Raw genomic sequence first — 27,493 nt, 5'->3', positions numbered from 1 at the left:
CTGCTCATCCAAGCGGCTTCTTCAGTTTTGGTTAAATTACTGGGAGGACACTGCCTTATGTCTATCTGAACGGAGGAGCTAACTACATTGAAACTGTAAACAGCTATTGTTTACGATTTCAGCCTAATGGGCCAACATTCAGCCTTAGTGGCTCTGGCTAGGCCTATTGTTCTATTTGTTTCTGTTGTTTGCTTTGGGTATGATGATGGAGTTAAATATGGGGACAACTAATGTCTAAAGCCCTATTCTTGTTCAAGGAGGGATTGTCTTTCCTAACAAAAATAGCTTCTTTAACTTGCCTCTCAAACCATTTCCTTTCTCTGGCTAAGATCTGTACCTCACTATTCTCAAAACAGTGGTTAGTGTTTTTCAGATGGAGATGTACAGCACACTGGGGTCCAGAGGAACTCTCTTGACGGTGCTGAACAACCCTTCCTTCAACAAGAATGGTGGCCTTAGAAATCAGATGTACCCCATATACAACTCTATCCTCAAACCCAAAGCAAACAAAGAGGACAATATACCTAGCCAGGACCATTGTTTCAGTGTAGTTAGCGCCTCCCTTCAGTTCTGGTCAGATTGCTGATGGACACTGCCTTATATCTCTGAAGCAGCAACTTGGATAAGCAGCAAAACGTGTTCACTCCTACAACATTTTTGTCCAGTTGACAGATTTAACTTAGTCGTCCAGGTCTGATCCATAGTAAAAAACAGAAGGATTACACAAACAACCCTACTGTACTCTTACTCAAGTGTATATTTGACTATTTTGCTTACACAGATCCCCTTAAACCTCATCATCTCTCAAGTATACAAAAAAGAGCAGACAGCAGTGTGACTATATGGCAGATTTTTAATTCACATTTTTTCATTACAGAGTAAATCTTAATTCTAACACATGTATTGGACAGGTCCGAACACCAATACAGGAGGCTGCGGTCGCTATGGTAACTGCATAGACACGAACGCACAGACGCACTCACGCACACAACACGGGAGACTACAGTTTTACACTAGCACTTTACATGTCCTATGATTGCTCTGCAGCCCCACAATAGAACGTCAGCACGCATTTGTCAGAAAAAGTCCAGTTCATATTGTAATCACATTCACACCACACACAAAACAAACAAATGAAATGAACAACCTATGGAATCGACGCACGGATGCACTGCAAAAAACAATCAGCTATATCATTTCAGTGACTTAAAGATGCAATAGTGATCACTTTAGAGCTGCACAATATATTGTAAAAATATTACAATATTGACTGATGCCATAATCAATAGGGATGGGTCGATATGGATTTTTTGAGCCAATATGATATCTGATATTAGCCAATATTCGTCATACCGATATTTAGTTTTTAAAATCTATCGTGAGGTGTACAAATTAATATGTGATTGTTACTTCAACTTACTTTTCTTTTTTGTAAAAATAACATGTATTTATCTGGGATATAAATTGTGACATGTTTGTTACAGCCATATAATCCTCTTCTATGTCCATTGTTTCTCATGAGTCTGCTCAGCAAGGGCACAGACAATGGGGAAGAGCCGGGAAAAAAAAAAAATCAGCATCGAGGATTGATATCAGGCAATATTGAAGAATCGTATCAATATTGGCCGATACCAACACTGGAAGCAATATATTTCCCATCCCTAATAATCGATATCGCAATGAACTCAGTTTTTATTTTGAGTATCACTACAAAACTAATGTTTTTTGTTTTATTAGAACTGAAATTATTGTGTCAAAAAGTGTATTTAAATATCGTAGTTCTTAACAGCTATATCGCAAAATAATACAATATAGTGCAACACCTCTTCATGTTGATGTTAATGATTTGCCTGGAATGTGCCTCAGTATAACATTACCTATCTCTATGGAGACAAACAGAAAGCAGAGACCAAGTTACAGGTCAAATCTGTGGAGAGGCGACCCTGTTCACATGTTTATTGCCATCAACCACCGATAAGTGAATAAATGCCACTGTGCCATATTTCAGGCAAATCTTTAATATTTCCATGGATACAAGCAAGTGATAGATCCCTCATCAGAAAGGTTACGTAATGCAGATTTAACCAGAATATTTATCTTGATTTGAGGAAAACAATTTTTTATTATTATTATTTCGTGATTTTAATTTTGATTTTTTAAGTGGAATAATGCTTTGGTAATCTCACTTTAAGATGAGTCCAAAACTACTCAAATCATGACAAAAACAAAAAAACTAAAACTAACCTATTTATGCATTTCTAACATTGAAATAGCTTGAAATAAAACACAATGTAAACAAGTTCAAACAGTTCAATCAACAAATCTATACAAGTTACCTCAATTCAAATCAACACGAATATTCTGACATAATTTTAAGCCATGTTAGATTTTCGTTTTTTGCAGTGCGGTCTAGGTCAGATAGTGCCATTTGAAATCAAAAAGTGGAATGGATGCCCAAGCCCCAAAAACACTGGAGCTCCTTCATTTTAAACCCTACTACTGTCCCCGCACGCAACCTCATCGGAATGTGACAAAGTCCTATACTGGCACATATTTACAATAGTGGAACCACACAGGAATAAAGACTTGTTTCGGAGGACTTGGAGCGGGCGGGTGGACATGGTCTGATCGCTTCTGATAGTGCGGGGCAGGTTCAGGGGATAAGTGCGTGTGTGCGGAAGAGATGTGCCCCATTCACTTCAGGGGAATGTTTAACTAGGGTACAAACACACTAATTGACTGCAAAAACATACGAAAAAGGACCAGGATTCTTTAAAATGTTTTTCTTAAACTTGAGTAGTTTTGACCTATTTAAATTTGTGTTTTTAATGGCATTTACTGGCTGGTCTTCAGTACAGTTAATTCAAGACTAAATTATCCCATTACTAATAACAATTCTTTGTAATTTCTAGTAACAGAATTGCACTTGAAATATTGAAAAAAAAAATCTCTTTAAAAAATCTCTCCATCTGCGATCAATTTTGCCTAGAAATGATCACATATTGTTGAAATCTGAAATATTTAGCAAAATTAAAGTAATCTGGAATAAAATCTTCCAACTAAATGAATCAAAAGTAGTCAAAATTACTCAAAGAAGGCAGATATTCTGAATTCAATCTATTTAAACTCTTAGATAACAGATTTATTTTTGCAGTGATGGTTGGAATGGGGTCAGGATATGGTCCACACACGCACACTCCGGACACACATACACACACCAGTAAACACCAACAAAAACAGAATGTCCAATATTGATAGAGAAAAAATTGAAATCCAAAAAAGTGGGAGAGCAATGAGAGTTATATGGCCGCTGCAGCGAGCAGGGGCTGCCTTTCCCTTATGTCATGTACATAATTCTTTACTTATAGACTCTGAGGAGGGAGGAGGGGGGAGGGGCTTTAGAACTGCTGGGACAGGAGCTCGCACAGGCGCTTGGACACCGACTCTTTGCTGCAGCGCAAAGTCAGACGGTACATCTGAACACACAAACAGACAAACTCTATTAGAACACTGGTATAATGCACAGCTTTTATACACCCAAAGCTCTCATCCATATGCAGTACTGTTGCCTTTATAGCACTTTGCCGTTTTCAGATATATTCACTTTAAAGAAGGGGTATTAGAACTCTATGGGGTATTAACTGCTAACACATATCATATGAATAATTAGGATGCTAGGAATGCATTATGAAAGTGAGAAATAACAATAGACTAGGAACTTTGAATGAACTAGTTCTGTTTTTCACACTTTGAAGACAGGTACAGTGCCTATAATAACTTAACAACCTAGCACTACATGTCCCTCATGCATTGTAAAAACATCAGAAAGATTTTACTTTTAGCAAACATTTGCTTTAGCATAAATCCTCCATACTTTGGTCCCAGTATTAAGATGCTGAGTGCTTTGGTGGACTACAACCTGGCTGATACACATTTGTTTTATAAGCCTATGAGTGAGTGAGTATTCGAGGAGCATACCTGTGCCTGGGCATTGGGCTCCAGTCTGAGCAGACAGCCCACCTGCTGGCCTTTGGTCTGGATGACTCCGGCACACACGTAGTTCTCTGGGTTTGGATCCACGTTGTCCAGCAGGGCTGACCCTAGTCCCAGTAACTGGCCACAACACATTAGCAGAACACATCACTACACCCATTTTTCATTTTCTTTCTTTTTTTTTTTTAATTAAATGTATTTTTTTTTATCTATCTCTGTGTGTGTATGTGTAATATGGTGTAATATGTTTTTTATATATATATATATATATATATATATATATATATATAAAACAAGTTATATCTGGGGGATAGAGTATGATAATATTAGAGTTTGTGAATTTACAACTAAAGACAGTGAGAGTCACGCACCTTAGCCTTAATAACCTCTGTGTCCATGCCATGGTTGGCCTTGAAAATCTTCTGGGCTTCCTGCTGAGGCCTGAGGAGGAGATGCACAGTTTCACATAAGCAGTGGATGTAAAGAAGTAGACTGGGGTCTCTCTCCTTTCTCTTACTACTGGCTGTCCCCCCCCTCCCTTTCCCTCCCTCCCTCTCCATGATGCATCTCAAGGGGCTATCATAAATTAATAAAAAAATATATATATACTCTGTTCCTCTCCATCCCACCCTCATTCTCCATCTTCCACTCCATCCCTCTCTTTTTCCCTCCCCATCTCTACCTTCCTCTCCTCCTCTCCCTGTACTCACTGGCTGAGCTGTTTCCAGCGCTGGAAGAAGTCCTGTGAGGTCATCTCCGTTGGCTGAAAGAACTTGTTGATGGTGACGGGGAGTTTGAGGGTCAGATTCTGAAGAGCTCCTCCGTACCTGAAAAACAAATCAACAAACACACTAGTATAGTATTGTCACCAAAAATTAACAAATGCTTTGAGGATGAAAAGTAAACTCACTATTCCTTCCGAGCGCTATCACAACACAATCAGTGTGCATTCTAGTAATGAAACTACTGCACATTGCTTCAGGTTTGTGAGGTTGTATTGTTTTGTATCATGCTTTTTCATATTTATGGAAAATTGTAGTGTGAGAGCATAGGTGTCGTAGGTTTGTGGGCTGAGCCTTGGACAGAATTGTACTGTTAACCATAAGGAGGGTGCAAATAGGGCCCAGGAGAAATCACTAAATTACTCAAACATCCACGCATGATATACAAAACATTTTTTGATGATTGAATGTTATAACAAGGTAGAAAGCGCCAACGTGAGTTCACTTCATTCATTCTGGCCGCTGTTTACATCCCTCCGTGCGCGGACACGCACGAGGCCCAGCGCGTGCTCGCGGAGCAGATTCTGGATGTGGAGCGAACCTTCCCGGACTCTTTACTGATCATCCTGGGGGATTTTAATAAGGGAAATCTGAGCCAGGAACTACCCAAATATAAACAGTTTATTAATTGCCCGACGAGAGAGCAGAAGACGCTGGATCACTGTTACACAACGGTCAGTGGAGCCTACAGAGCCGTGCCCCGCGCTGCTCTAGGATACTCTGATCACGTCATGGTTCACCTCATCCCTGCTTACAAACAACGGCTGAAACTCTCCAAACCTGCTGTGAGGACTTCTAAGAAGTGGACCAGTGAGGCTGTGGAGGAGCTTCGCACGTGTTTGGACACTACAGACTGGGATGTGTTCAAGGCTGCCACAGACAGTTTGGATGAGTACACAGATACTGTGACGTCATACATTCAGTTCTGTGAGGACAGCATCGTTCCATCATGCACCAGGGTGACTTTTAACAACGACAAACCCTGGTTCACACCCAGACTGAGACATTTGAGGAGGGAAAAGGAGATGGCTTTCAGGGCAGGAGATCGTGAAGGCTACAGGCGTTGCAAGTATGCGTTTAGCAAAGAGGTGGAAAAGGCTAAAGCGAAATACAATACACGTCTGGAGCAGCAATTCTCCACCAACGACTCTGCTTCTGTCTGGAGAGGGCTTAGGCAAATCACCAACTACAGGCCCAAAGCCCCTCCCGCCGTGGACAACAAACAACTAGCAGAAAAGTTAAACGGCTTTTATGCGAGGTTTGAAGTTTCACACCCCTCCCCCTCCTCCCCCACCATCATGGACATTACCTCCAAACCCACCTCGGACCCCCCCTCCTCCCCCACTGCCCTCACAGTTGTGGAGCAGGACGTGACTAAGCTTTTCAGGAAGCAGAATCCCCGTAAGGCCGCGGGCCCAGACGGTGTCTCTCCTTCCACCCTTAGACACTGTGCTGAGGAACTGGCTCCTGTCTTCACGGACATTTTTAACACCTCCCTGGAGTCATGTCACGTCCCAGCCTGCTTCAAGCTGTCCACCATTGTCCCCATCCCCAAGAAGCCCAGGATCACTGGACTTAATGACTACAGACCTGTGGCGCTGACGTCTGTAGTCATGAAGTCATTTGAGCGCCTGGTCCTGCACCACCTCAAGTCCTTCACCTCCCCCCTCCTGGACCCTCTGCAGTTTGCCTACAGAGCCAATCGGTCTGTGGACGACGCCATTAACCTGGCCCTTCACTTCATCCTCCAGCATCTGGACTCCCCGGGAACCTACGCCAGGATCCTGTTTGTGGACTTCAGCTCTGCATTCAACACCATCCTCCCTGCTCTGCTCCAGGACAAGCTCGCTCAGCTCAACGTGCCTGACTCCACCTGCAGGTGGATCACTGACTTCCTGACGGACAGGAGACAGCGCGTGCGGCTGGGGAAGAATGTCTCGGACACTCGGACTATCAGCACAGGATCTCCACAGGGCTGTGTACTTTCTCCCCTGCTCTTCTCCCTGTACACCAACTGCTGCACCTCCAGCCACGACTCCGTCAAACTGGTTAAGTTTGCGGATGACACCACCCTCATCGGACTCATCTCGGACAGCGATGAGTCTGCCTACAGGAGGGAGGTGGACCGGCTGGTGTCCTGGTGCAGCAGCAACAACCTGGAGCTCAACGCCCAGAAGACAGTGGAGATGATCGTGGACTTCAGGAAAGTCACAGCCCCCCTGCCTCCCCTCACCCTGACGGACTCCCCCATCACCACTGTGGACTCTTTCCGCTTCCTGGGCACCTGCATCACCCAGGATCTCAAGTGGGAGCCGACCATCAGCTCCCTCATCAAGAAAGCCCAGCAGAGGATGTTCCACCTGCGGCAGCTGAGGAAACGCAAGCTGCCAGTCCAGATGATGGTGCAGTTTTACACGGCCATCATTGAGTCCATCCTCACCTCCTCCATCACTGTGTGGTTCGCTGGGGCCACTGCCAGGGACAGACAGAGACTGCAGCGCATTGTGCGCTCTGCTGAGAAGGTGATTGGCTGCAGCCTTCCATCTATACAGGACCTGTACGTCTCCAGGACTCGGGGGCGAGCAGGCCGTATAGCAGCTGACACCTCTCACCCTGGACATGGACTATTTGAGCCACTTCCCTCTGGCAGGAGGCTACGGTCCATTGGGACCAGAACCTCTCGCCATAAGAACAGTTTCTTCCCCTCTGCTGTTTGTCTCATGAACACTCTAAAATATCTGCACTAAACTGGACACTTTATAACACCGGTCACTTTAATAAGCCACTTTGCACTGTTGTTCTGATGCTGCTATTGTACATATTTTTTCCCTTTAAGTATTTCATTTGATTTTTTTAAGCATATCTTTTTAACTTTGTGCATGCTCTTATTTGTATTTGTATTTATTCAGTGTGTTTATGTTGCACTTTTTCACCGTATCAAGTTCCTAGTTTGTGAACTGTGTTCACAGACTATGGCAATAAAAGTCTTCTGATTCTGATTCTGATTCAAAGAGTTAATTTTGCGTAATACCCGGTTTTAATATACTTTTTGACATTAAAACAAAAATGTCCATGCCATGCCACAGCAGACACGTGAGAGCAGTAGTTGTACCTGAACTTTATGTTGAGCAGTGGGGCATCCGAGAAATCAGACAGACACTCGATGTTCAGGACCTGCTGGATCTGAGCTCCACCCTCCACCAGAGGCTCCACTGGTTTAGACTGCACGTTCAGCTGTGGAGTGCTATTAAGGAGTACTCTACCACAACGCCATAGCAACAAGAAGGGGGCAAGTTTAGTCGATTGATCAGTTGATGGAGTCTTAGTGGAGTCTTTCTGCTTAGGGATATCCGAAAGGAGAAGTTTATGAACGAGTGAATAAGTGAAGATTTGGTATTTTTTGGTATTTATATGTAAAAATGCAGATTAAACTTGTGATTCACAAGTTTAATCTGTTGTTATTCAATTACTTCGTTTCCTAGTACTTTTTCTGCGTAAATAGCAGTTATGTATGTAAAACAAATATTTGATTTTGGTATCTGCTGAATATAAAAATCCATATTGGTCCATCCCTAGATAGATATAGTGTTACCACGATACTAAATTTCAAACTTGATTTCGATGCTAAGGAATAGACTCAATACCGATTCCGATACCACAATAATATAGAACACTCTTTAGAGCAGGGGTGCTCAGACTTTTTCAGTATGTGAGCTACTTTTAAAATGATTGTGTCTGAAAGATCTATCACCTAATACAAAAATGGTAAACATATATTTATTTGTAAATGTATTATGAATTCTTACATGTACAATGCATTTTGATGTACCTTGCACAACGTCATGAGATAATACTGCACAACACAACTGAACTTCTTACATGTTCATAATTACTTGAATGATTATTACTGCTCTGATGACTTGCACTGAATGGAATCAGTGAGGGATGCATAGTTCGGGCAGTAGCTTCTGACAGCCAGGAGGAAAATTGCATTTTTCGTTTGAAAGCGATAACAGAGCTAATCATGTTGATTACGGTTTTGTCTTTTTTTTTTGTAGCCATAAAAAACATGTTAAACGAAGTATCAGAATTTACTGCATTTTTTTCACACGAATACTTCTATTTTACACATCCATCCGTATTTTTTTTTTTTACGCATCGAATAAATGACTGGAAAAATCCCCGCAGCCCCCACGCTCTCATTCGTCACCTTCAGGACAACAGAGGCAGATTACCGTAATGATGGTAAAATATTTAGATAGCCCCATGTCTCCGCTTTGAGACGCCGTTTGAATTTACATGAGAGCACGACTGGGCGCGGAGTTACGCTGCTGGAAAGTTCACAACCGCGCTCTATCGGCGACGATAGGATCCGACGCTATAGGGTTAAACTAACTCGCGCTTGTTTATGCGTGTGCAGCGCCCATGATGTGACCTAGGGTCAGGTGTAATCTGACTGGTTGTCCTGTATATTAGTCATGTGACTGGATGGATGACGGGACGTGGTCTACCCAAAATGCCTTCGCGATCGACTGGTAGATCGCGATCGACGTAATGAACACCCCTGCTTTAGACAATTGAATGATAATTAAAATATTAAATCATAGTACTTTCTATGATATTCCCATGTGGCCTTATGTCTGTACAATCCCTCTGTGGTCCAGGTAGGTTCCATAGTGGTCCATGGGTGTATACTAGTTTATGTGGTCTTATACATGTTCTGGTACAGCTCAAGATCATTTTACAGTTATTCAGGTAATGTTAATTTCTGTCCTGTGAATGTGACTTTGTCAAAAGCAAATGCCAAAATTATTATTGAAACTAGATACTCATTTGAGATTGATATTGACAATCTGACTCTAATGTTTGTACATTTAACACTTAAGAAAAGGATATGAGACTGCAGCTCTCCTGGACAGCTCACAGTGGTGCTGAAACTGGCAAACTGCACCGACGTCTTGTTGCCGTAGAATAAGTACATCCTCCCTAAGAAACACACCGCACAGTTACAGTGGGGCAAAAAAGTATTTAGTCAGCCACCAATTGTGCAAGTTCTCCCACTTGAAAAGATGAGAGGCCTGTAATTTTCATCATACGTTCACTTCAACTATGAGAGACAAAGTGGGGGGAAGGAATTGAGGAAATCACATTGTAGGATAGTTAATGAATGAATTAGTAAATTCCTTAGTAAAATAAGTGTTTGGTCACCTACAATCAAACAAGATTTTTGGCTCTCACAGACCTGTAACTTCTTTAAGAGGCTCCTCTGTCCTCCACTCGTTACCTGTATTAATGGCACCTGTTTGACTGTGTGAGGTTGTGGACAGGTGTCTTTTATACAAGTTCAGACTATAAACTCCACTATGGCCAAGGCCAAAGAGCTTTCAAAACAAAATTATAGACCTGCACCAGGCTGGGAAGACTGAATCTGCAATAGGTAAGCAGCTTGGTGTGAAGAAATCAACTGTGGGACCAATTATTAGAAAATGGAAGACATACAAGACCACTGATAATCTCCCTCGATCTGGGGCTCCAAGCAAGATCTCACCTCATGGGATCAAATGATCACAAGAGCAGTAAGCAAATATCCCAGACCTAGTGGGGTCTGGGAGGCTACTGAATGACCTGCAGAGAGCTGGGACCAAAGTAACAAAGACTACCATCAGTAACACACTACACCACCAGGGACTCAAATCCTGCAGTGCCAGACGTGTCCCCTGCTTAAGCCAGTACATGTCCAGGACTGTTTGAAGTTTGCTAGCGAGCGTTTGGATGATCCAGAAGAGGATTGGGAGGATATCATATGGTCAGATGAAACCAAAATAGAACTTTTTGGTAAAAAATCAACTTGTTGTGTTTGGAGGTGAAAGAATGCCGAGTTGCATCCAAAGAAAACCATACCTACTGTGAAGCATGGGGGTAGAAACATCATGCTTTGGGGCTGTTGAAAAACATCCCCACTGTACTAGAGGAGATCTGCATGGAGGAATGGGCCAAACTACCAGCAACAGTGTGTGAAACCTTGTGGAGACTTACAGAAAACATATACCCTTATATAATATATAACCTTTGTTGGCAATGACAGAGGTCAAAGTATTGAGATGAACTTTTGTTATTGACGAAATACTTATTTCCACCATAATTAGCAAATAAATGCTTTAAAAATCAGACAATGTGATTTCCTGTTTTTTTTAACTCATTCTGTCTCTCATAGCTGAAGTGTACCTATGATGAAAATTACAGATCCTTTTCAGTGTATTTGGACATATAGGAAATTACTTGCCCAGGTTCTGGCGGTACTCAGACTTGATTCCGATCTGCAGGAGCTGATTCTCAAACAGCACTCCATTGTTTTTGCACACAAACCTAGAGATGAGACAGCAAATTCAAATGGAATCACAAGCAACAAGGTGTACAATGTGGAAGTTTGTGATTACAGTTGATGAAGTTGGATAATTGCCAGATATACATTATACTATACATTATTTTTAAGTCATGCAGAATAAGAAAGATCAGTTCAGAATGTTTGTTAAAGCTGGGAACATATAGTTCACTATTAGTAAATGATGGATTTGACTTTTCTTCAATTTATAATCTTTCATGGAGGGCAGAAAGATTAATTTCTCAAATAAAACCCACTATTAATAGCCATAGCAATATGAATAGCCATAGCAACCTAAAAAAGGATGCAGATCTTCCTTTATATTTAAGCATGTTGAAAATAATATTTTCACAATCCTATGAAATTTGACATTGTGATAAATATAACTATATGTAAAATTTTGATTTTAAATTTCATAAACTTGACCTCTCCAGATATGAGGTAAACAGGCACAAATCAAATATAGCTCTTACTAATAACTACTGTAATGCCGATTTATTCATAATAACAGAAACATCAAGTTTTTGTTCAAATTTGGTGTTTTGGTTCATTTGGGTTGCCAGTTTAAATGCTGAAATCCAGTAGGTTTAAACCTAAAAGAACTCTCTGATCTCAGTTGTCACTACCTAAGCCCCAGCACCTGCAGCCAATCATGAATCAGAGCTAGTGCAGCCTCTGCAGCTCAGTGAGTGAATTCTGGAGGTTCTGAGCTTTCACATGAGGCATGGCCTGTCCTTATACTGTAAATGAGAAAAACTTGTATATGGCCTCTAACTGCAGGTTAAGGCACTAGCAACCCAAGTTCAGTTATTATTGAAGCTGGGTTGCCAGTTGTAATACATTTTTTAAAACTAAGAGCACAGGCTACATGCAGTTCTTTTAAACGGTTCATAATCATATGAAACAGAAAAGAGAAAATATAGTAGCTTTTGTGATGCATCTGTATGAAGAAGATAAAGATGGCATCCCATTCCCATCCCACATGTGTTAGCATGTTAGCATTCCCAACAGTGTGATAAATCCTGGATAACCCGCAGGGAAAGATGGCCTGCTCTGAGGCCGTCTAGTGAGCGCGCGGCTGGAGAACGAGAGGCTCTTACTTGTTGAGGAGTTCATCTGCGTCAGGCAGAGGAGGAGCAGGATCCTCAGAGGGAGGAGCAGAGGAGCTGAGAGCAGCCAAGGTTACACAACACAAAGTACATGTGTGAGTACATAAGCCAGAAGTGAGCATGTGAAACTTAAAGGGGACATGTTATGCTGGGACTTTTTGACATTGGTTAGTAGAATATTGGTTCTTTATCCTCAAAATCAAAATGACGTAGATTTGTGGTTTGCTTCACTCATGCATGTGTTAGTATCGAAGGACCTATATTACACAAAATTTACTCTTGTGAGCTTCTAGTCGTGTTGCTAAGTTTTTGATGAGGTAAAAGCATCTCAACAGTTGTTTTATTTCATTCACACATACTAATCTTGCATTATTAGGCTGTCTACATTTCTAAAACTCCAAATTCTCTGTTCTACCTTGTGTCATCAAGTAGTAATTTTAAAATTAACAGCTATTGTTAGCAGCAAACAAAGTGCTTTACACTACACTAGAATAACCATATGTTGAGCCTTAAAAAAAATAAATAAATAAATCAATAAATCAATCAATCCTCTTTGCTCAGTTGACATTGTCAACTGAGCAAATTTAAAGTTTCACAATTTCAGGTCTGAAATTATTCCTGCATTGCCACTTCATGACATCACAAGGTGGAACAAAGTGTTTTCAATCTGACAGAAGAACACAGATTACATATGCAGGATTTGTGTGTTAAACATGTGTAAATGAAACAAAACACAATTCCAGGTTTGTTTTTGATGATAATTCAATATTATAACACAGATTTAAAAAAAAAAAAAAGCGTACTATAAGCATACTATATATATGCGCTCTAAGGCAAATCAATGTTCTTTTAAGTCAAAGAATTTCATTGGAATGGTTTGCATAGAGTGAGTCCATCTGGTGAGGTGCGGCCAGTACTGGCATCTCCTACACCCTTCACTCCTCACCATCGCCAACAGAGGGTGCCAACAATAATCTAAAGTGTTCAATATCAAAGTGTTTGCTATTAGTTATGACAGATGCCTCAATTTTAGTGATGAGACTTACGGCTATTTCATGAGACCCAAATCTTTTGGATCTGTTCATTTCACAGAGCGATTCAAAAGACTGGCTTTTATATTTATTTATACAACAGAAGCCAAAGTGACAACTTATTTTAACAACAAAACTTTCAAAAAGATTTGATAGAATTTTTAAAATGAAAGTCAGTGTGTCTTCTCTTTGAGATTATGCAGAATCTAAATGATGCCAAATATGCAATATTTATTGTGCAAAAAGCTGTCACTCGTGTAGCCTACTCTGCTTCTATGTCGTCTTTTGGTGTTGGTTCAATATAATTCAGTGTTAAAATGCATAAAATTAGAAAGGACATTTTTTTAAAATGAGACCTGGTTCAAACTGTTCACAAAGAGTCTTGCTCATGAAATGTCACTTCACTAGTCATTTTTACTTACAAGGTGTAAAATAAATACCAATGCAAAGGTGTCCAAAAGGTATTTAAAAGCCGCAATGAAGCATAACATGTCCCTTTAAGTTTGAATCACTGAGAGTCAATATGGTAAAAAGCATCAGTATAGCCAGTATAGTGCACACAGTAATACCCAATTAGTTTACCTAATCTAAGATCCATGCATTAGCCTGGAGCACTATGGTGTTAGTCTAATGTGGGTCTAATCCAGATAATTTTTAGATTTGCTAATGACATGCTTACCCCCACCTAGCTGGCCTCATTGACCACTATTTTATTTTCAAATAATATTTTGTCAAAGTATACACTGTTTTATTCATTAAAAATGTGTTGATTAAAAAATAAATAAATAAATAAATAAAATGTTAAACCCTAGTCACTGCAATGATCCAAGTATGAATATATTATTATTAAATTACTTGTTTAAAGATTTTAGATTTTTAAATTGTATACATTTTAAAAGAAATATTCAATACTGTGTTCAGAAAATCAAATGCACTGCTATCAAGTTAAACCCATGTGTATACTGGGTACTCTATGAAAAAGAATAACCAACCACAGGGCTACAATCTTATAACACATGTATTAATTCCCATTGTCTACAATGCACTACTTTGCCCTTACTCTGCATCACCAGAGCCCTCCACCAATAGGGAGTCAGAGGTGTCAGTGGGCTGTTCCAGCTCCCTGTCAGTGTCCAATCAGAGAAGACGCACATGCACCCCCACACACAGACACACAGGCACAGGAAGAAGAAAAGAAGAGAAGAAAAACATGGAAGACAGTCACATTGACAGCAAAGATTCAGTTGAAGCAGACCTGCCAACATGGGGGAGGATGGAGCTCTCTGAACTGAACATCTCTAATTGTCATAGACCTACTGCTCTTCACTGCTACAGAAAAATGACTCATGACCCATAATGATGGCAGCTGACAAGCTTCCACATTTACAGGCAGATGTAGGTTGAAACATATGTAGTCAGATAAAGAACAGGCGCATTCAGTCACATTGGCCATGTAAAAGTGGTACTAATCAAAAGAATAATAGAACTCCTGGATCTGATGAGGCTGTTTTCCTGTCCATACTGGCAGGTCCATATTAGACACAGAGAGAACAAACAGTACAGTGAAAGCACAGCAATATGTGACCACAGCTCACAGACCAACCACACCATCATAAAGCACAGTCACAGACAGTCACAGACAGTCACAGACAGTCACAGACAGTCACAGACAGTCACAGACAGTCACAGACAGTCACAGACAGTCACAGACAGTCACAGACAGTCACAGACAGTCACAGACAGTCACAGACAGTCACAGACAGTCACAGACAGTCACAGACAGTCACAGACAGTCACAGACAGTCACAGAGCACACACAGAGCACACACAGAGCACACACAGAGCACACACAGAGCACACACAGAGCACACACAGAGCACACATTCACAGACTGCCCACACAGTCACAGGCCACAGACCAGACCATCATAGACAGACCACACTGTGGTCACAGCAGTATGTGAGCATAGCACAAACTCACCTGAGGAAGCCATCATTATTTACAGCAGCAGCAGGAGCGGCTGGCCCCGCCTCAGAAAACACATCTACCAACAGGCTCCCTGCAGCAGCTGGGGCAGCACCCATAGGTGCAGAGGAGCGTATACCCAGCAGATCGGCTGAGGGGGATGGGGTGGACTGGAAAACAAGCAGGGCTCACAGTGTTACGGATTTCCTTTGACAGAGCTTTCTCATATGTAATCCAAAAGAATATTGTCCTGAAGGGGTTTGTACTTGTATTACATGGTCCAGACACTATACGTACTGCGTTGGAGGCAGCCATAGCTGCTGTGTCAGCCGCTCGCTCTCCTCCTCCATTCAGCTCTCCTCCCTCTCGCTTACTGTCATCCAGCTCTGTCACAGACACGGCTCCGGGGCCCTTCTTCTTTTTAAGCTTTGCTAGAATGGAGGACTCTCGCTCAGGGAATGGGGGCATTTCCTCCAGGACTGTGGCCTGTGCAGCAGCACTGTTAGACCTCACATACTGAACACAAACAATGTGAATGTCTTCAGACTTACCAGGACGTCAGTGCTGGCGATGGAGGACAGCTTGAGATACTCCACAGCGCGCTGCTGCAGCTCTACATCAGAGTTTCGGATCTGGCTATCACAGCGCAGCACCTCCTGGATGGTCACCTTTGTCTCTGGAAACAGGTTGATGAACTTGATATAGGCTGACAGCAGGAGGGCGCGGGTGGGCACGGAGCACAGGTGGAACTTAGAGTGGAGGAGGTTGAACTGGACCAGAGGGCTGGAGAACACAAACATCATTCAGTATCGCCTTCAACACACAACACAACGTCCACTTATGATTGGTGAAAACAAGAGATCTACCTAGAGCGAGGATCTCCAGCAATGAGGTTTCCAAATTCCCCCAAAATATAACCCCCCACTTTGACCATGTTCTCATGACACGCAGGAGCCTGCAAAGCCTGCTCAGGAAACAGTAATGACCACGTCAGTTATACGAAAATGTTGTGATGTGATATTTTTTCATCTGACCTACAAAACCAAGGTTACCTCAAAGACAGTCTTGGCGGCATAGCCCTGCACGTCGTCGCGGTTGATGACGATCTGGATGACGCGGTACCACACCTCTTCACTCACGTAGTCGCCAGCAATCCGGATCAGGTTCAAGATGGTATCCACGTACCATGAGTAGTCCACCGCATATTTCTCTGCCAAGATGGCCACTTTGAGCACCTGTGTCACAAACACATTCAACCTTGAGTTTAACCACAACTCTAAATTTAAAGCTTATATATTTTTTACAATTCATTCTTCCTTTTCAAAGATGAAACTACTATCTGTCCATGTTTTTAACTAGGTTTGTAACTAATGCTTCTATTGATACTAGGTTGAGAGGGGTTTCTACATGCAGGAATGGAGGAATGCTCAGCAGTTACCATGGTGACACAATGCACACATTAGCAGGCAGCTAGTTTTCAGACAACCTAGAAACTAACTGTAGGCATGCACTGTCTGAGGCTTTGTTAGACCTTAATCTGAGCTTTATTTCGAGACAATCTGACCAGAAAGAACTGAATTAGTTTGAAGTACAACAGGTGATTTTTTACTGTTGAACAAGTCTCTCTCAGATAACATTACAGACACAAGCTAGGTACCATAAACCAACAGTTTTACAGTTAGTCACTCTCACCTTTTGTTGAAAATCAAACACCTAAACAGATCCATGAATGCACGTATTGATCATTTAAGTACCGTATTTTCCGGACTGTAAGTCGCACTTTTTTTCAGTTTGGCCGGGGGTGCGACTTATACTCAGATGCGACTTATATGTGAAATTATTAAAATATATAATTTCACATTTTGCTATTATCAACTGACAACTGCGCAAGGGCACTCTAAGCTTGTTTACCAGTACGGCAGCCATCTACTTCCGGAGTGGTGCTTCATCTACTTATGGAACAGGGGGAGTTGTTCAGAAGTGACACAAAGAATAAAGAATTCAATGTATTTAGTGATTTGGAGTGAGATCGAGAGAAAACTTGTTAGCTTGTTTTTTATGCTTTAGTTATCCGATTAACTGGTAATATCTTACATTAACATACCAGACACATATTCAGTTCACTGTCTATGCTTCACGTAGTTATGTGTTATGTAACTGTTGATTATACGTGTTACAGTTCACTTGTTTGACCACTAGATGGCCATAGATGTTGTGTTTGTAATACTTGTAAGAAAATGTACTTGACTTGTTTTCTTTTATACATTTCATATTCAATTTCTCCTTATTTATTTCCCCTTCATTTATAAGACCATGAAAGTGATCATTTTTCATTTGGAACCAGAGGTGAAACTCTCAGTTTGGTCTAGGGGGGACAATAAATCGATGGAATTTAGAAATATCCTTTGAAAGGAGCTGTAATGACACCTAATCATAAATTCGATAACTATGTTATTATGATGAGGCTATTATTATATTAATATTTGCCAGCTGGAGCTCACGTGGACGTGCTTAAGTTTTACTTTTGTTTGCTCCTTATGGTGATTAATAACAAAGACAACGCTGTGGAGCACATGCTTTTTTTTTTGATAACTAACATTTCAATCTGCGGTTTCCTGAGCAAAGAAGGATGACTATCACGTTTTGCGTGGACTCATTTGGCTGCATTTTTATGGACACACGGTCCACATGGATATACTATTCCACATTTACTTGGGAATTACATTTTTTCAGGACCGAGGAGGAATGTTATTATACGTTTGGTTTCAACATTACGTGCAGACGCTGTAAACTGTGCCTGAATGTGGATATTATTAAGCACAACAGTTCGACTGTGAGGCACTGTAAAAGTCCCGCACTGGAGACACTGTTTCTTCAACTCTTCTGTTACCGGTAAGAAAATACACTGCGCTTTTGGCACTTGGCACAGATGTTAAAGCCCAATGTTTACAACATGAGTGATGTTTTATCTCAGAACACCCTGGTCACACTGACCGTCCAACATTTTGCGAGTTCAGATATTGTACCTAGCAAGCATAAACTCATCATTTCCCACCAAACTGGAACAATATTGTAAATGTTTAGTTTATCATAGGTTTAGTTTATGGCCACGAAAACTACTTTGTTTTCCGGTTCAGCCTTTTACACTAATGCAAGTCTTACCTGACAGAGCACTATTTAAGAAACAATTGAAAAGTAAAATATATCTGCTATAACAAAGAATAAACCTTTTTTATATTTCATAACTCACGGAACTGTAATTTTTCCACAATAGACTCCTGAAAATGTGTTGTTTAAATCCTTTTTTTTTGTTTTTTTCTTGAAAAACTTAATAATGATCAGCCTGTATTTGCTAGTGTGCACTGTGTTACTTTGGTAACTAATGAACATTTCGCCACACACATACATGTAGAACACCCACAACGTGATGTCACTGCAAAGTAACAATAGAATGTTGTAATGTCATCTGAAACCCAGCAATAAGCAGGCTCACCATCTCCTCCCTGATGGAGTAGTCTGCTGTCTCCAAGTAGCTGAGCATCTCAGCCACAATCTGCTTGGCGTTACTGCGGTCACACATGGCATATAGGAGGTCAGCCGCCCGCTGCCGTACACTCACATCCCTCTCAGTCTGCAGACAAAGAAAACACAAGCACCAAAAACATTACTTTAAAAAGGTCCTATATTAAGCAAAATGCTTGCAAGCTTTAAGCCATGTTAGAACATTGTTACGTCATCAAAAGCATACCTGGAGTTGTGTTTTGTTTCATTCACAGATGTTTGAGTAACCCTTTAAAAATGTTAACTTGAAAACTACCACTACATGACATCACAAGGTGGAAAATAGCATTTTAAGCTTTGGAGGCATAGACAGACTAATAATAAAGGATTACTCAAACATGTGTGAATGAAACAAAGCACAACTTTAGGTACATTTTTGATGAGGTAACAGCTTTCTAACATGACTAAAAAGTTCACAGTAGTAAATATTGCGTAGTAATGGATCTTTAATCAAATGTGAATGACATAAATCGAAACAATGTAGCGCAATTATATAAAACTACAATGTAACTATTGCACCTTAAATGGAATAGTCACTATTGTATTGATGTAAACTTTCGGCATGTTGGCCTATGCTGTGAGTAGGGATGGGATGATATACAATAATATCATTAATCACGATCAAATAGGTCCGCAATTAATTGTTTGTGGAATTTTTAAATAATCGTGATCATCGCACACGCTTATAATCGCCTCATGTTTCCGGTTTCAATACAATGTTTAAATGTTAGTTCTGGTGTATGCCCACAGGGGGGCCCTCTATTATATCAATGAAACTTGTTAGCTTCTGTGGCTATTCTGAACTGAGGATGGTTGCTCACCACTATCAGTCACTGTCATGGCTAGTGGACAGGCAGTGGATCTGCACCCGGATGACGCCACACATTTATACCCTACATTCAAGAAGGTGGAGTCTGATGTGTCGAATTATTACGGCTTTGAAATACAAGGTGAAGAGCCACCAATCTGCCAAGGCTGCCAAAAAAATCGTGTCTCCAAGGGCAAACATGAGCAATGTGCATGCACATTTCAGAGACAACCATCCTGCATTGTTTGCCAAACTTGAGCCAAAAATGTCCATCGTAAGTAATATACCATAAGAAATAATTTATTGAATGTAGGTTGTGTTAGTTTGGATTTGTATGAATAATGGTACGTGTTTGTGTCGACTTTGCTACGGCTAGGTTAGCGCTAGCTAAATAGCATTTTGCACAGCTGATGGCTGGGATGCCAGCATATCCTTTATCATATCCTTTTTCTGGGGGCTTTGTCGGGTTGATTCATGTGTTTTTTATAACGAAGAGTTATATAATTGACACATTTATTAATTGTTAATTTCACTTGCTGCAAAAAAAATAAAGTTGATCGCTCAGACTCCTCCAAATTGTATGGCAATTGATGTTTTAGTGAATTGGAGGAAAAAAAAAAAAAAGCAAACCTTGGTTTAATAATTACTGTGATAATACCGTTAATCGTAATTATTATAATTCTGGTCAAACTAATCATGAGTCTAAATTTTAGCTGTGAGCAGACCTTGAGGGCATTGATGACTGTCTCGATGTGGGTCTTCACAGCCTCGTGGGAGAACTCAGAGCTGGCCAGGGTGCACATGCTCTCCAAGGCCAGGTAGCGCAAGTTAGTCTCCCTGTGCTGCAGGAACTGACCGAGCTGGTTACAGGCCCGCACCAGCAGGTTGGGCTCGCTGGAGAGAGAAAAAAATATAGACTCTACCTTAGATCGGCTTGAACAATGGCTGAAGGATTACAAAAATATTATTATAGCAATAACAGTTAATTTCTTGTGATATTGATATTCATTAAAAGTACAAATGCTAGTTATAATATATCTGTTGGAAATGTTTGTGAGAAGACATTTCAAGTAAGCCATGCTTGGAGCTACAGGGAATTTTGGTTCCAGTGGCACTCTCTACAACTTTTATAAAGTGCTATAATATTTATGCCCATCTATTGTGCACACAGTTGCCATGTTTGTATAGTCCCAAAGCCTTAATTAAGCCTTGAAACATGCTGAGAACTAAAGTACAGTCTTACATTTGAACTTAAATATTTCATTAGAAACTCATATTTGTTTTTTAACAACCATTATTGTATGTAGTAAAGTGCTTTAAGAAAAGTAAAATGAACTGCTAGTTAATGTTAGTTATAATCATAGACTGTATTATACAGTTATAATTAAATCCTTAAACCAGGGGTGGGCAATTATTTTTCCCTAAGGTGTAACAACGTAATTCATTACTACACTATAATAATTATAATCAAAAATTTGCCAGGGAGTCAGATTAAAACAGGCCAAGGGCCATGTCCAGATCTGCCTCAAACAGTCAAAACTGTTCATTTGATATGTTGCTATACATTGATTTCTCCAGTTTGTTTTTGTAATATGTGACCGACAGAACGGAGCATACCTTAGTGTAGAACTGAAAAGCACTATATCATAAATATTCAATGATAAAATATTTTATTTTGTTTCACTTTAGTCTGGTGTTAGCCTGTAGTAAACAAGAGACACAAGCAAATAATATTCAACACATTTTACTAACTGGATTCTAATCCTACCTTTTTAATCTTTGCATTGAATGAGATGAAACTAAAACTATGCAGTAGGTCAGCATGACGTTTTTCATATTAAAAGACAGAAATTATAGTAAACACAGTAACTGTTGCACCATAATTGGAATATTGCATTTTGCACTAGTAGAAATGCCTGCATAAACACCAGAGCAGGGCACCAGGGTATCACAGTGCTCCTCACCTGTCGTAGTGGATGATGAGCGATATCGCCTCAAATAAAATGGCATTCTTTGCGTTGGAGTGCTGCACTTTCTTGGATTTAGGGGGCTCCTGGGCCTTGTTGAGGATGGTCTCCAGACACTCCACTAGCCGGCCCTTCACAGCACCATCTTCAGGTGGAGGGTAGCACTGCAGCAGGCGCAGGAGCTTACAGGAAAGCCAGGGAGCGGGCACAAAGTAGTATGTGTAGTCCTGAAGGTCTGTGGAGGCGGAGGACACGATCTAAACACACAGGGGATTCTACGTCAGTCATCATTTCACCTTTTACAAATCCTCATTTCAGTATCAAGATTAAAGAACATTTTCAATTGCAGCTGAAAGGTGCAATTGAGAAGCACTGCTTTAAGCCATGTTAGAATGCTACCTTATCAAAATGTACCTGGAATTGTGCTTTGTTTCTCACATGTTTGGCATGTGTCACTTATTGTCCAGTTGATAGATTTTACTTTTGGCTTTTACTATGGATCAGACCTGGACGACTGAGGGATTACATAGACAACTCCGGGCATGTTTTGATGAGGAACCATCATTATAACATAGACCGGAAAATAGTGCAATATATGCCCTTCAAGGAAAAAAAAATTATTTCACTTTGAGAACATAAAAAAAACATTGTTCCTGTCACTCACTGACATAAATGTAGTAACAAGACAAAGTTTACTCCAAATCTAAAAGAAAATCCACTTCTTGTATTTAGTGGTCCTCACCCGGCTGAGTCTGGACACGGCCAGGGACACACACGTCTTGAACTCATCGGGGTTCTTCTGGCTCAGACAGGTGATCAGAGAAATAGCTGCTGTCACCACACCCTGGAACACACCATAACAATGCACCTTTTATACAGTGAATAGAGAGATAGAAGGATGCTAAGGGTATAGCTGCCAGGAAACAGGATGCCTACAAAATGAGCAAAAGGGAAAATGCATAGGAGAGGGTTAAATACAGCAGAGGATGCAGGGGAGAGGGTCAGAAAAGAAGGGTGTAGAGAAGAGGGTTAGACAGAGCAGAGAATGCAAAGGAGAGGGTCAAAGAAACAGAGGAGAGGGTCAGACAGAGCAGAGGATGCAGAAGAGAGGATCAGATGAACAAAAGGATGCAGAGGAGAGGGTCAGATGAAGAGAAAGATGCTGAGGAGAGGGTCAGATGGAGCAGTGGATGCAATCTCTGAAAGGGTCCATCTTTCCCTCCACAAATGCAAAAAGTGCTTCCCTCTGCATGTTTTTCACTAACAAAATAGTCTGTATTTCTGCTAAAATAGGCCGAAGTACATCTGTCGGCGTTGCCGTGCTTGTTTCGGTTCGTTCAGTTTGACTTAAAAAACATCTACAACATAAACCTTTGTGACAAATAAAACAATCTTGAATCTTAAACCTAACTTACTCAAAAATGACACAACAGATATTTATGCTGGGAGTAGAATAACTCAGTCCAAAACCTAAGCTTCCTCACCATGTGCTGGTCATTGAGCAGGTGCACCACCCGTGACGTCCACTCCCCCATGAGCACCAGGTCTGGAGAGGTCTTGTAGAGCCGCAGCAGACACAGGGCAGCAGACTGCTTCACACTGTCCATGGTGTCTCTGTGGAGGGGAAAGTGCAGACAAGAGCAGTTAGACAGCCTGGTCTGACACACAGCTTGGGTGTTAGACTGAGAAGGTTTATCTGGTATCGCTCCATCATAGTTTGATGTTTGAACTGAGATTGTGCAGTTATTGGGTAGTATAATGTTTTGTAGATGATATGATACGATATGTAGATAATAATAAGTACAGTCTTCTTTAGACTTAGCTTTTGACAGAACATGAACAATCGTTTAAAATGAACAGAAAACAGTGATTTCAGACCCAAACAATTTAAAGGTCCTATGAAAAATTGACTCACGAGATTTAGCCATGTTATAATGCTGTTACCTCATGAAAAACATACCTGCAGTGTTTTGTTTCATTCATACATATTTGAGTAACCCTATATTATTACACACACAAACACACAAATCATAAATATATAGGATTTAGTTAAACATGTTTGTTTCATTCACACATAACTTCAGGTATGTTTGTGATAAAGAAACAGCATTATAACATAGATCAGAAAACAGCGTAATATGGGCCCTTTAAAAGACTATATATAACTATTGTTATAAAAAATAACAACCCTGCAATACATTTATTAATTTAATTGCACTGAATTTTTGTGAATGAATTAATGTCCTCTGTGTGACTGTAAACTATTCTGGAATAAAACAAACGAAAAGCATAAATAGCAACTGCGATTACATTTTCAATTTATGTTTTAAGTAGGTTACTGTTTAAAGTTATATTTTGAACATATCCAAAAGGCATACCGTTTGAGACTGATACAAGAATCCCATACATTTCCCATGCTCAACAAGCTGCAACTAAAATGTGATGGTTTGTTTTACTCCTTCATCAAAGTGTATGCATGTTATTGATAAATGTGATGACATCATTTTTATTCATTTCATTCATTTGCAGGGTTAGCAGCTTTTATACAAAATAAAACCTCATGTTTGTAGAGGTCTAAACTACAGAGTTGGCAGTTTATTTTTTAAATAATAAGACAGGATATTTAGTTGTTTGCAAGGGATAATGCAAAAGCAGTCTTTGTGCTTTGCTAATCACTCCCATTTAAATAGCCCTGCATCTTCCAGCCCTCCTGTCCCCCACATAGCCCCGTGACACTTGACCACTCACCCGGCCACCAGGATGCGTGGGATCTCACTGGCAAAAGCTTCGGCCATCTCGCGGCTGCCCACGTTCGCTATGCAGTGAAGGGCCAGGCACATGAAGGTGGGGTTGCGGCTGGACAGGTCATTCTTGATAGCATTGTTGATGAGGCGGATGAGTTCGCTGTTACTGTTCACCAGCACCGAAATGAATAAGTAACCCTGAAGGGGGCGAACATAGAGCTACAGTCACAGGGCCTTCAGACACAGGCATCAAAACATCCAGCAGATAACATGAAGGGCACTGGCTGAGGGAGGACATTTTTTCTACACTCCTATACCACTGTTGCAGTAAGGTTAGAAATAGGAGGAAATGCAAATGACTTAAAGTGCCTATGACAGGTTGAACTACTATTAATAAATTTCTGTTCAGCTCCAGACTATCGGGACCACCATGGCCTGACAAAAAGTTCATGTTAGCCTAAAGGTTAAAATAAAAGTAAATACTACTACTAATAATAATAATAACAATTATTATTATTATTATAAAAGGATCTTATATGATTGCACTTGTTTATTGAACCAATTATAGTTTGGGCAGTATCATTTTATGTTATTTTGAGTCTGAATGGTTTGGACGCCCCTGAGGTATTGGAACATTGGCTTGTTAACACTCTAAATGAAATACTCGTCAAATTGAACACATTCAAGATAATGAAGTGTAACATAATGTATATGTATTTACTATATGAGATAGGTTACTTTAGGACATTTATTTATTTGTGTATTTATTTGAATAGGGACAGTGGGATCATTAGCAGAAAAAGCAATAAATACTCTCCTTTCACACTTTCTCAGCCCCCTCTCTCCCCCCTGCCTTCCCATACTCTCTCTCTTTCACACAAGTAATTTACACATGGCACCTCTGCTGCTGTTGCATGAACCATGACCTGTTATAACTATAACTGATCAGTAAAGGCTATCACTGGACTGCACCCCTTTAAAAAAAAAAACAGGTAAAGAGTTGCAAATGTTTAGCTCCTTTCACTGAAAAGACTGTCTGAGCAAAAGACATCTTACAGAAAGGAGCTCTACGGTCCCCCTCTGCTGTGGCTCTAATGGACCTTGTGGACAGTCTATTTACAAATTTACTAAGTGGTTCCAGAGGCCAGTCCATTCAAGCATTTAAGGATGAGTTTTACATAGTTAAAATGATCAAAAATTAGAACTGTATGCTTTGATGAATATATATAATTCAGGATGTGCTGCTCTGTTGTACTCCCCTCCCTCTCACACCCCTTTGCCAGACCCAGTAGTACTCACAATCTGCTTCTCAGTGTACTTGTTGGAGCTGAGCAGGTTGACGGCCTCCATGTGTCCGAAGTCAATGTCATGGCCCAGGAGGAAGATGAAGAGCAGCTTGCACACATACTTCTTCTTACTATAGCCATCCAGAGCTTTATCACCCTTAAACTTAGAGCGGATATTAGCCAGCTCTTTGTTTATCCTTTTAATCTCAGCTTCTTTGCTCTTACCTGAGGGGGAAACATCAAAACATATCACAAAAGCAGCAAACTAAACTCATGCAATGTTAAAAGCAGCAAGGGAGGACCGAATATCACTACAATCCCAATGCACTTTTTCCATACTGTAGTGTGCCATCTTAAAACACAAACTTTAGCTCAGGAGAAGAACTGATAGATCTTCACTTTGACTGTCAGGCCAGCTGCACCAGAAGAAGGGGTGATTAAGTTGGGAACCAACAAGAAGAGGCAGCTCTTCTTGTCTCTTCTAGTTTGATGCTTTCCAATACTGCATACTACCAATACTAACAATAAAGCAAGCGGCCGTTGTATGCTTGGCAAGAGCAAGACCCCTCACTTCCTGGTGTGTGAGTGACTGGTGGTGGTCAAAGGTGCCAATGGTGCAAACTGCATTGGTTAGTCATCCCTAGGGCAGCTGTGGCTACAGCACCAGGTACAGTGAATGATTTGTCAGAATTAGCACAGCCTTCAGTCACCTCACAGCTCTACTGATGAAGTTACTACAACAGGGGCACACAGAATTAGTTCAGTCAGTGTCACTTGGCTGATGACCACTTTTATACACAAGATTTTAAAGTGCTAAAAGTCAAACATGTAAAATTACTGTGACTGGAGAAGGCACATCAAAATCCCTCACTACTGCCTTCACCCCCACCCAGCTTGTCATTCTGTTTTCATTTGTGCTGCTCAGGGTCACTGTTATGACTATAGAGGCAAGAAGCATTCATTTATAGCTCGGAAATCAGGAACATTTAGTTCGATATAAGACTTTACTGAAGGATGTGGACTGTGTAAGCCTTCCCTAGTTGTCCTCATACATTAGAATAAACCACAATACCAAACACCTGCCAGTGCTCAGTACCCCGTTAAGAAGGTGTGCGTGTGAAAGAGGAAAGCTGACTTACAGTTTCTGATGTCTGAGATAAACACGGCTAATCCGCGCATTCCGTCTCCTTTGGACACAGCGGGCATTTTGGCAGCTTCTGTCCTTACTCGCTCTTCTCCGGGAACTGGTATCGATGTGCCGCTGTCAGTGGCTCCAGGAGCGGTCTTCTGGACGCAGGCCTTGTCTTCTCCCCGTGTCTGTGGGTTTGTCACAGGTACAGACTAGTGGAAGGAGGCTTACTGACGGACAGTACTGCTCCAGCCGTTTCCCCAGTACGTTTCCGCTAGCTACCACAGCTATTTCATTCAATTCCTCCGGGCTGGGATTGGAGGGGCACAGGTTGTGTGTAGGCCCGGTGCCGATCCTACACCGTCCGTGTCTTTAGTGTGAGTTACAGTAAAGAGGAGATGGAGAATTAACGCGAAACAAATATGAATACTTTCAGTCACGCACTGCAAAGCTAGACTACCAGCTAGCTAGCTAGCTGCCTAGCAGTATCCTTGAAAGGATGCATACATCACCGCAGCGCGGATCAGCACTACCGGACCAGGCGCCGCAAACGTGCCACACTGCCCTGCCACACTGCCCTGCTCTCGGGAGCGGCCTCACGGACGGATCGGCGCAGTTAGGTGGATGGGATGCCGTTCGGATTCTCCAGCCTCCACTTCGGAGCTCGGATACTGGATAAGGCTCGTGACCGCAGCTCCAGCAGCGCGAGCGCGCGACGCACACATGCACGCGCACG

The 27,493-nt window shown here is 41.2% G+C and overlaps 1 protein-coding gene across 3 annotated transcripts; it reads right to left on the bottom strand.

The window, feature by feature from the left end:
* Nucleotides 1–835: 835 nt before the first annotated feature.
* ap2a1 (adaptor related protein complex 2 subunit alpha 1) lies at nucleotides 836–27,470 on the bottom strand. Of its 3 annotated transcripts, XM_055223607.1 has the most exons (22): nucleotides 27,265–27,470; nucleotides 26,768–27,127; nucleotides 25,642–25,853; nucleotides 24,347–24,540; nucleotides 23,083–23,212; nucleotides 22,341–22,442; nucleotides 21,596–21,855; nucleotides 20,357–20,525; nucleotides 18,756–18,893; nucleotides 16,315–16,497; nucleotides 16,129–16,226; nucleotides 15,814–16,045; nucleotides 15,560–15,748; nucleotides 15,278–15,432; nucleotides 12,258–12,323; nucleotides 11,055–11,141; nucleotides 9,673–9,757; nucleotides 7,888–8,012; nucleotides 4,704–4,820; nucleotides 4,365–4,434; nucleotides 3,979–4,113; nucleotides 836–3,476 (listed from the first exon to the last, which is right to left on the bottom strand). In XM_055223607.1, exons 2-22 carry the CDS (start codon nucleotides 26,832–26,834, stop codon nucleotides 3,399–3,401), a joined length of 2,892 nt encoding a protein of 963 aa, XP_055079582.1. In that variant the 5' UTR covers nucleotides 26,835–27,127; nucleotides 27,265–27,470; the 3' UTR covers nucleotides 836–3,398. The 3 variants fall into 3 exon arrangements, with proteins under 3 accessions (XP_055079582.1, XP_055079581.1, XP_055079583.1); XM_055223606.1 differs by having other exon boundaries at nucleotides 26,768–27,470; XM_055223608.1 differs by lacking the exon at nucleotides 12,258–12,323 and having other exon boundaries at nucleotides 26,768–27,470.
* Between the last annotated feature and the right edge of the window lie 23 nt (nucleotides 27,471–27,493).

The sequence above is a fragment of the Periophthalmus magnuspinnatus genome, chromosome 8 (genome assembly GCF_009829125.3).
Source record: "Periophthalmus magnuspinnatus isolate fPerMag1 chromosome 8, fPerMag1.2.pri, whole genome shotgun sequence".
NCBI classification, from domain to species: Eukaryota; Metazoa; Chordata; class Actinopteri; order Gobiiformes; family Gobiidae; genus Periophthalmus; species Periophthalmus magnuspinnatus.
This window is presented reverse-complemented; position numbering and strand designations above follow the sequence as displayed.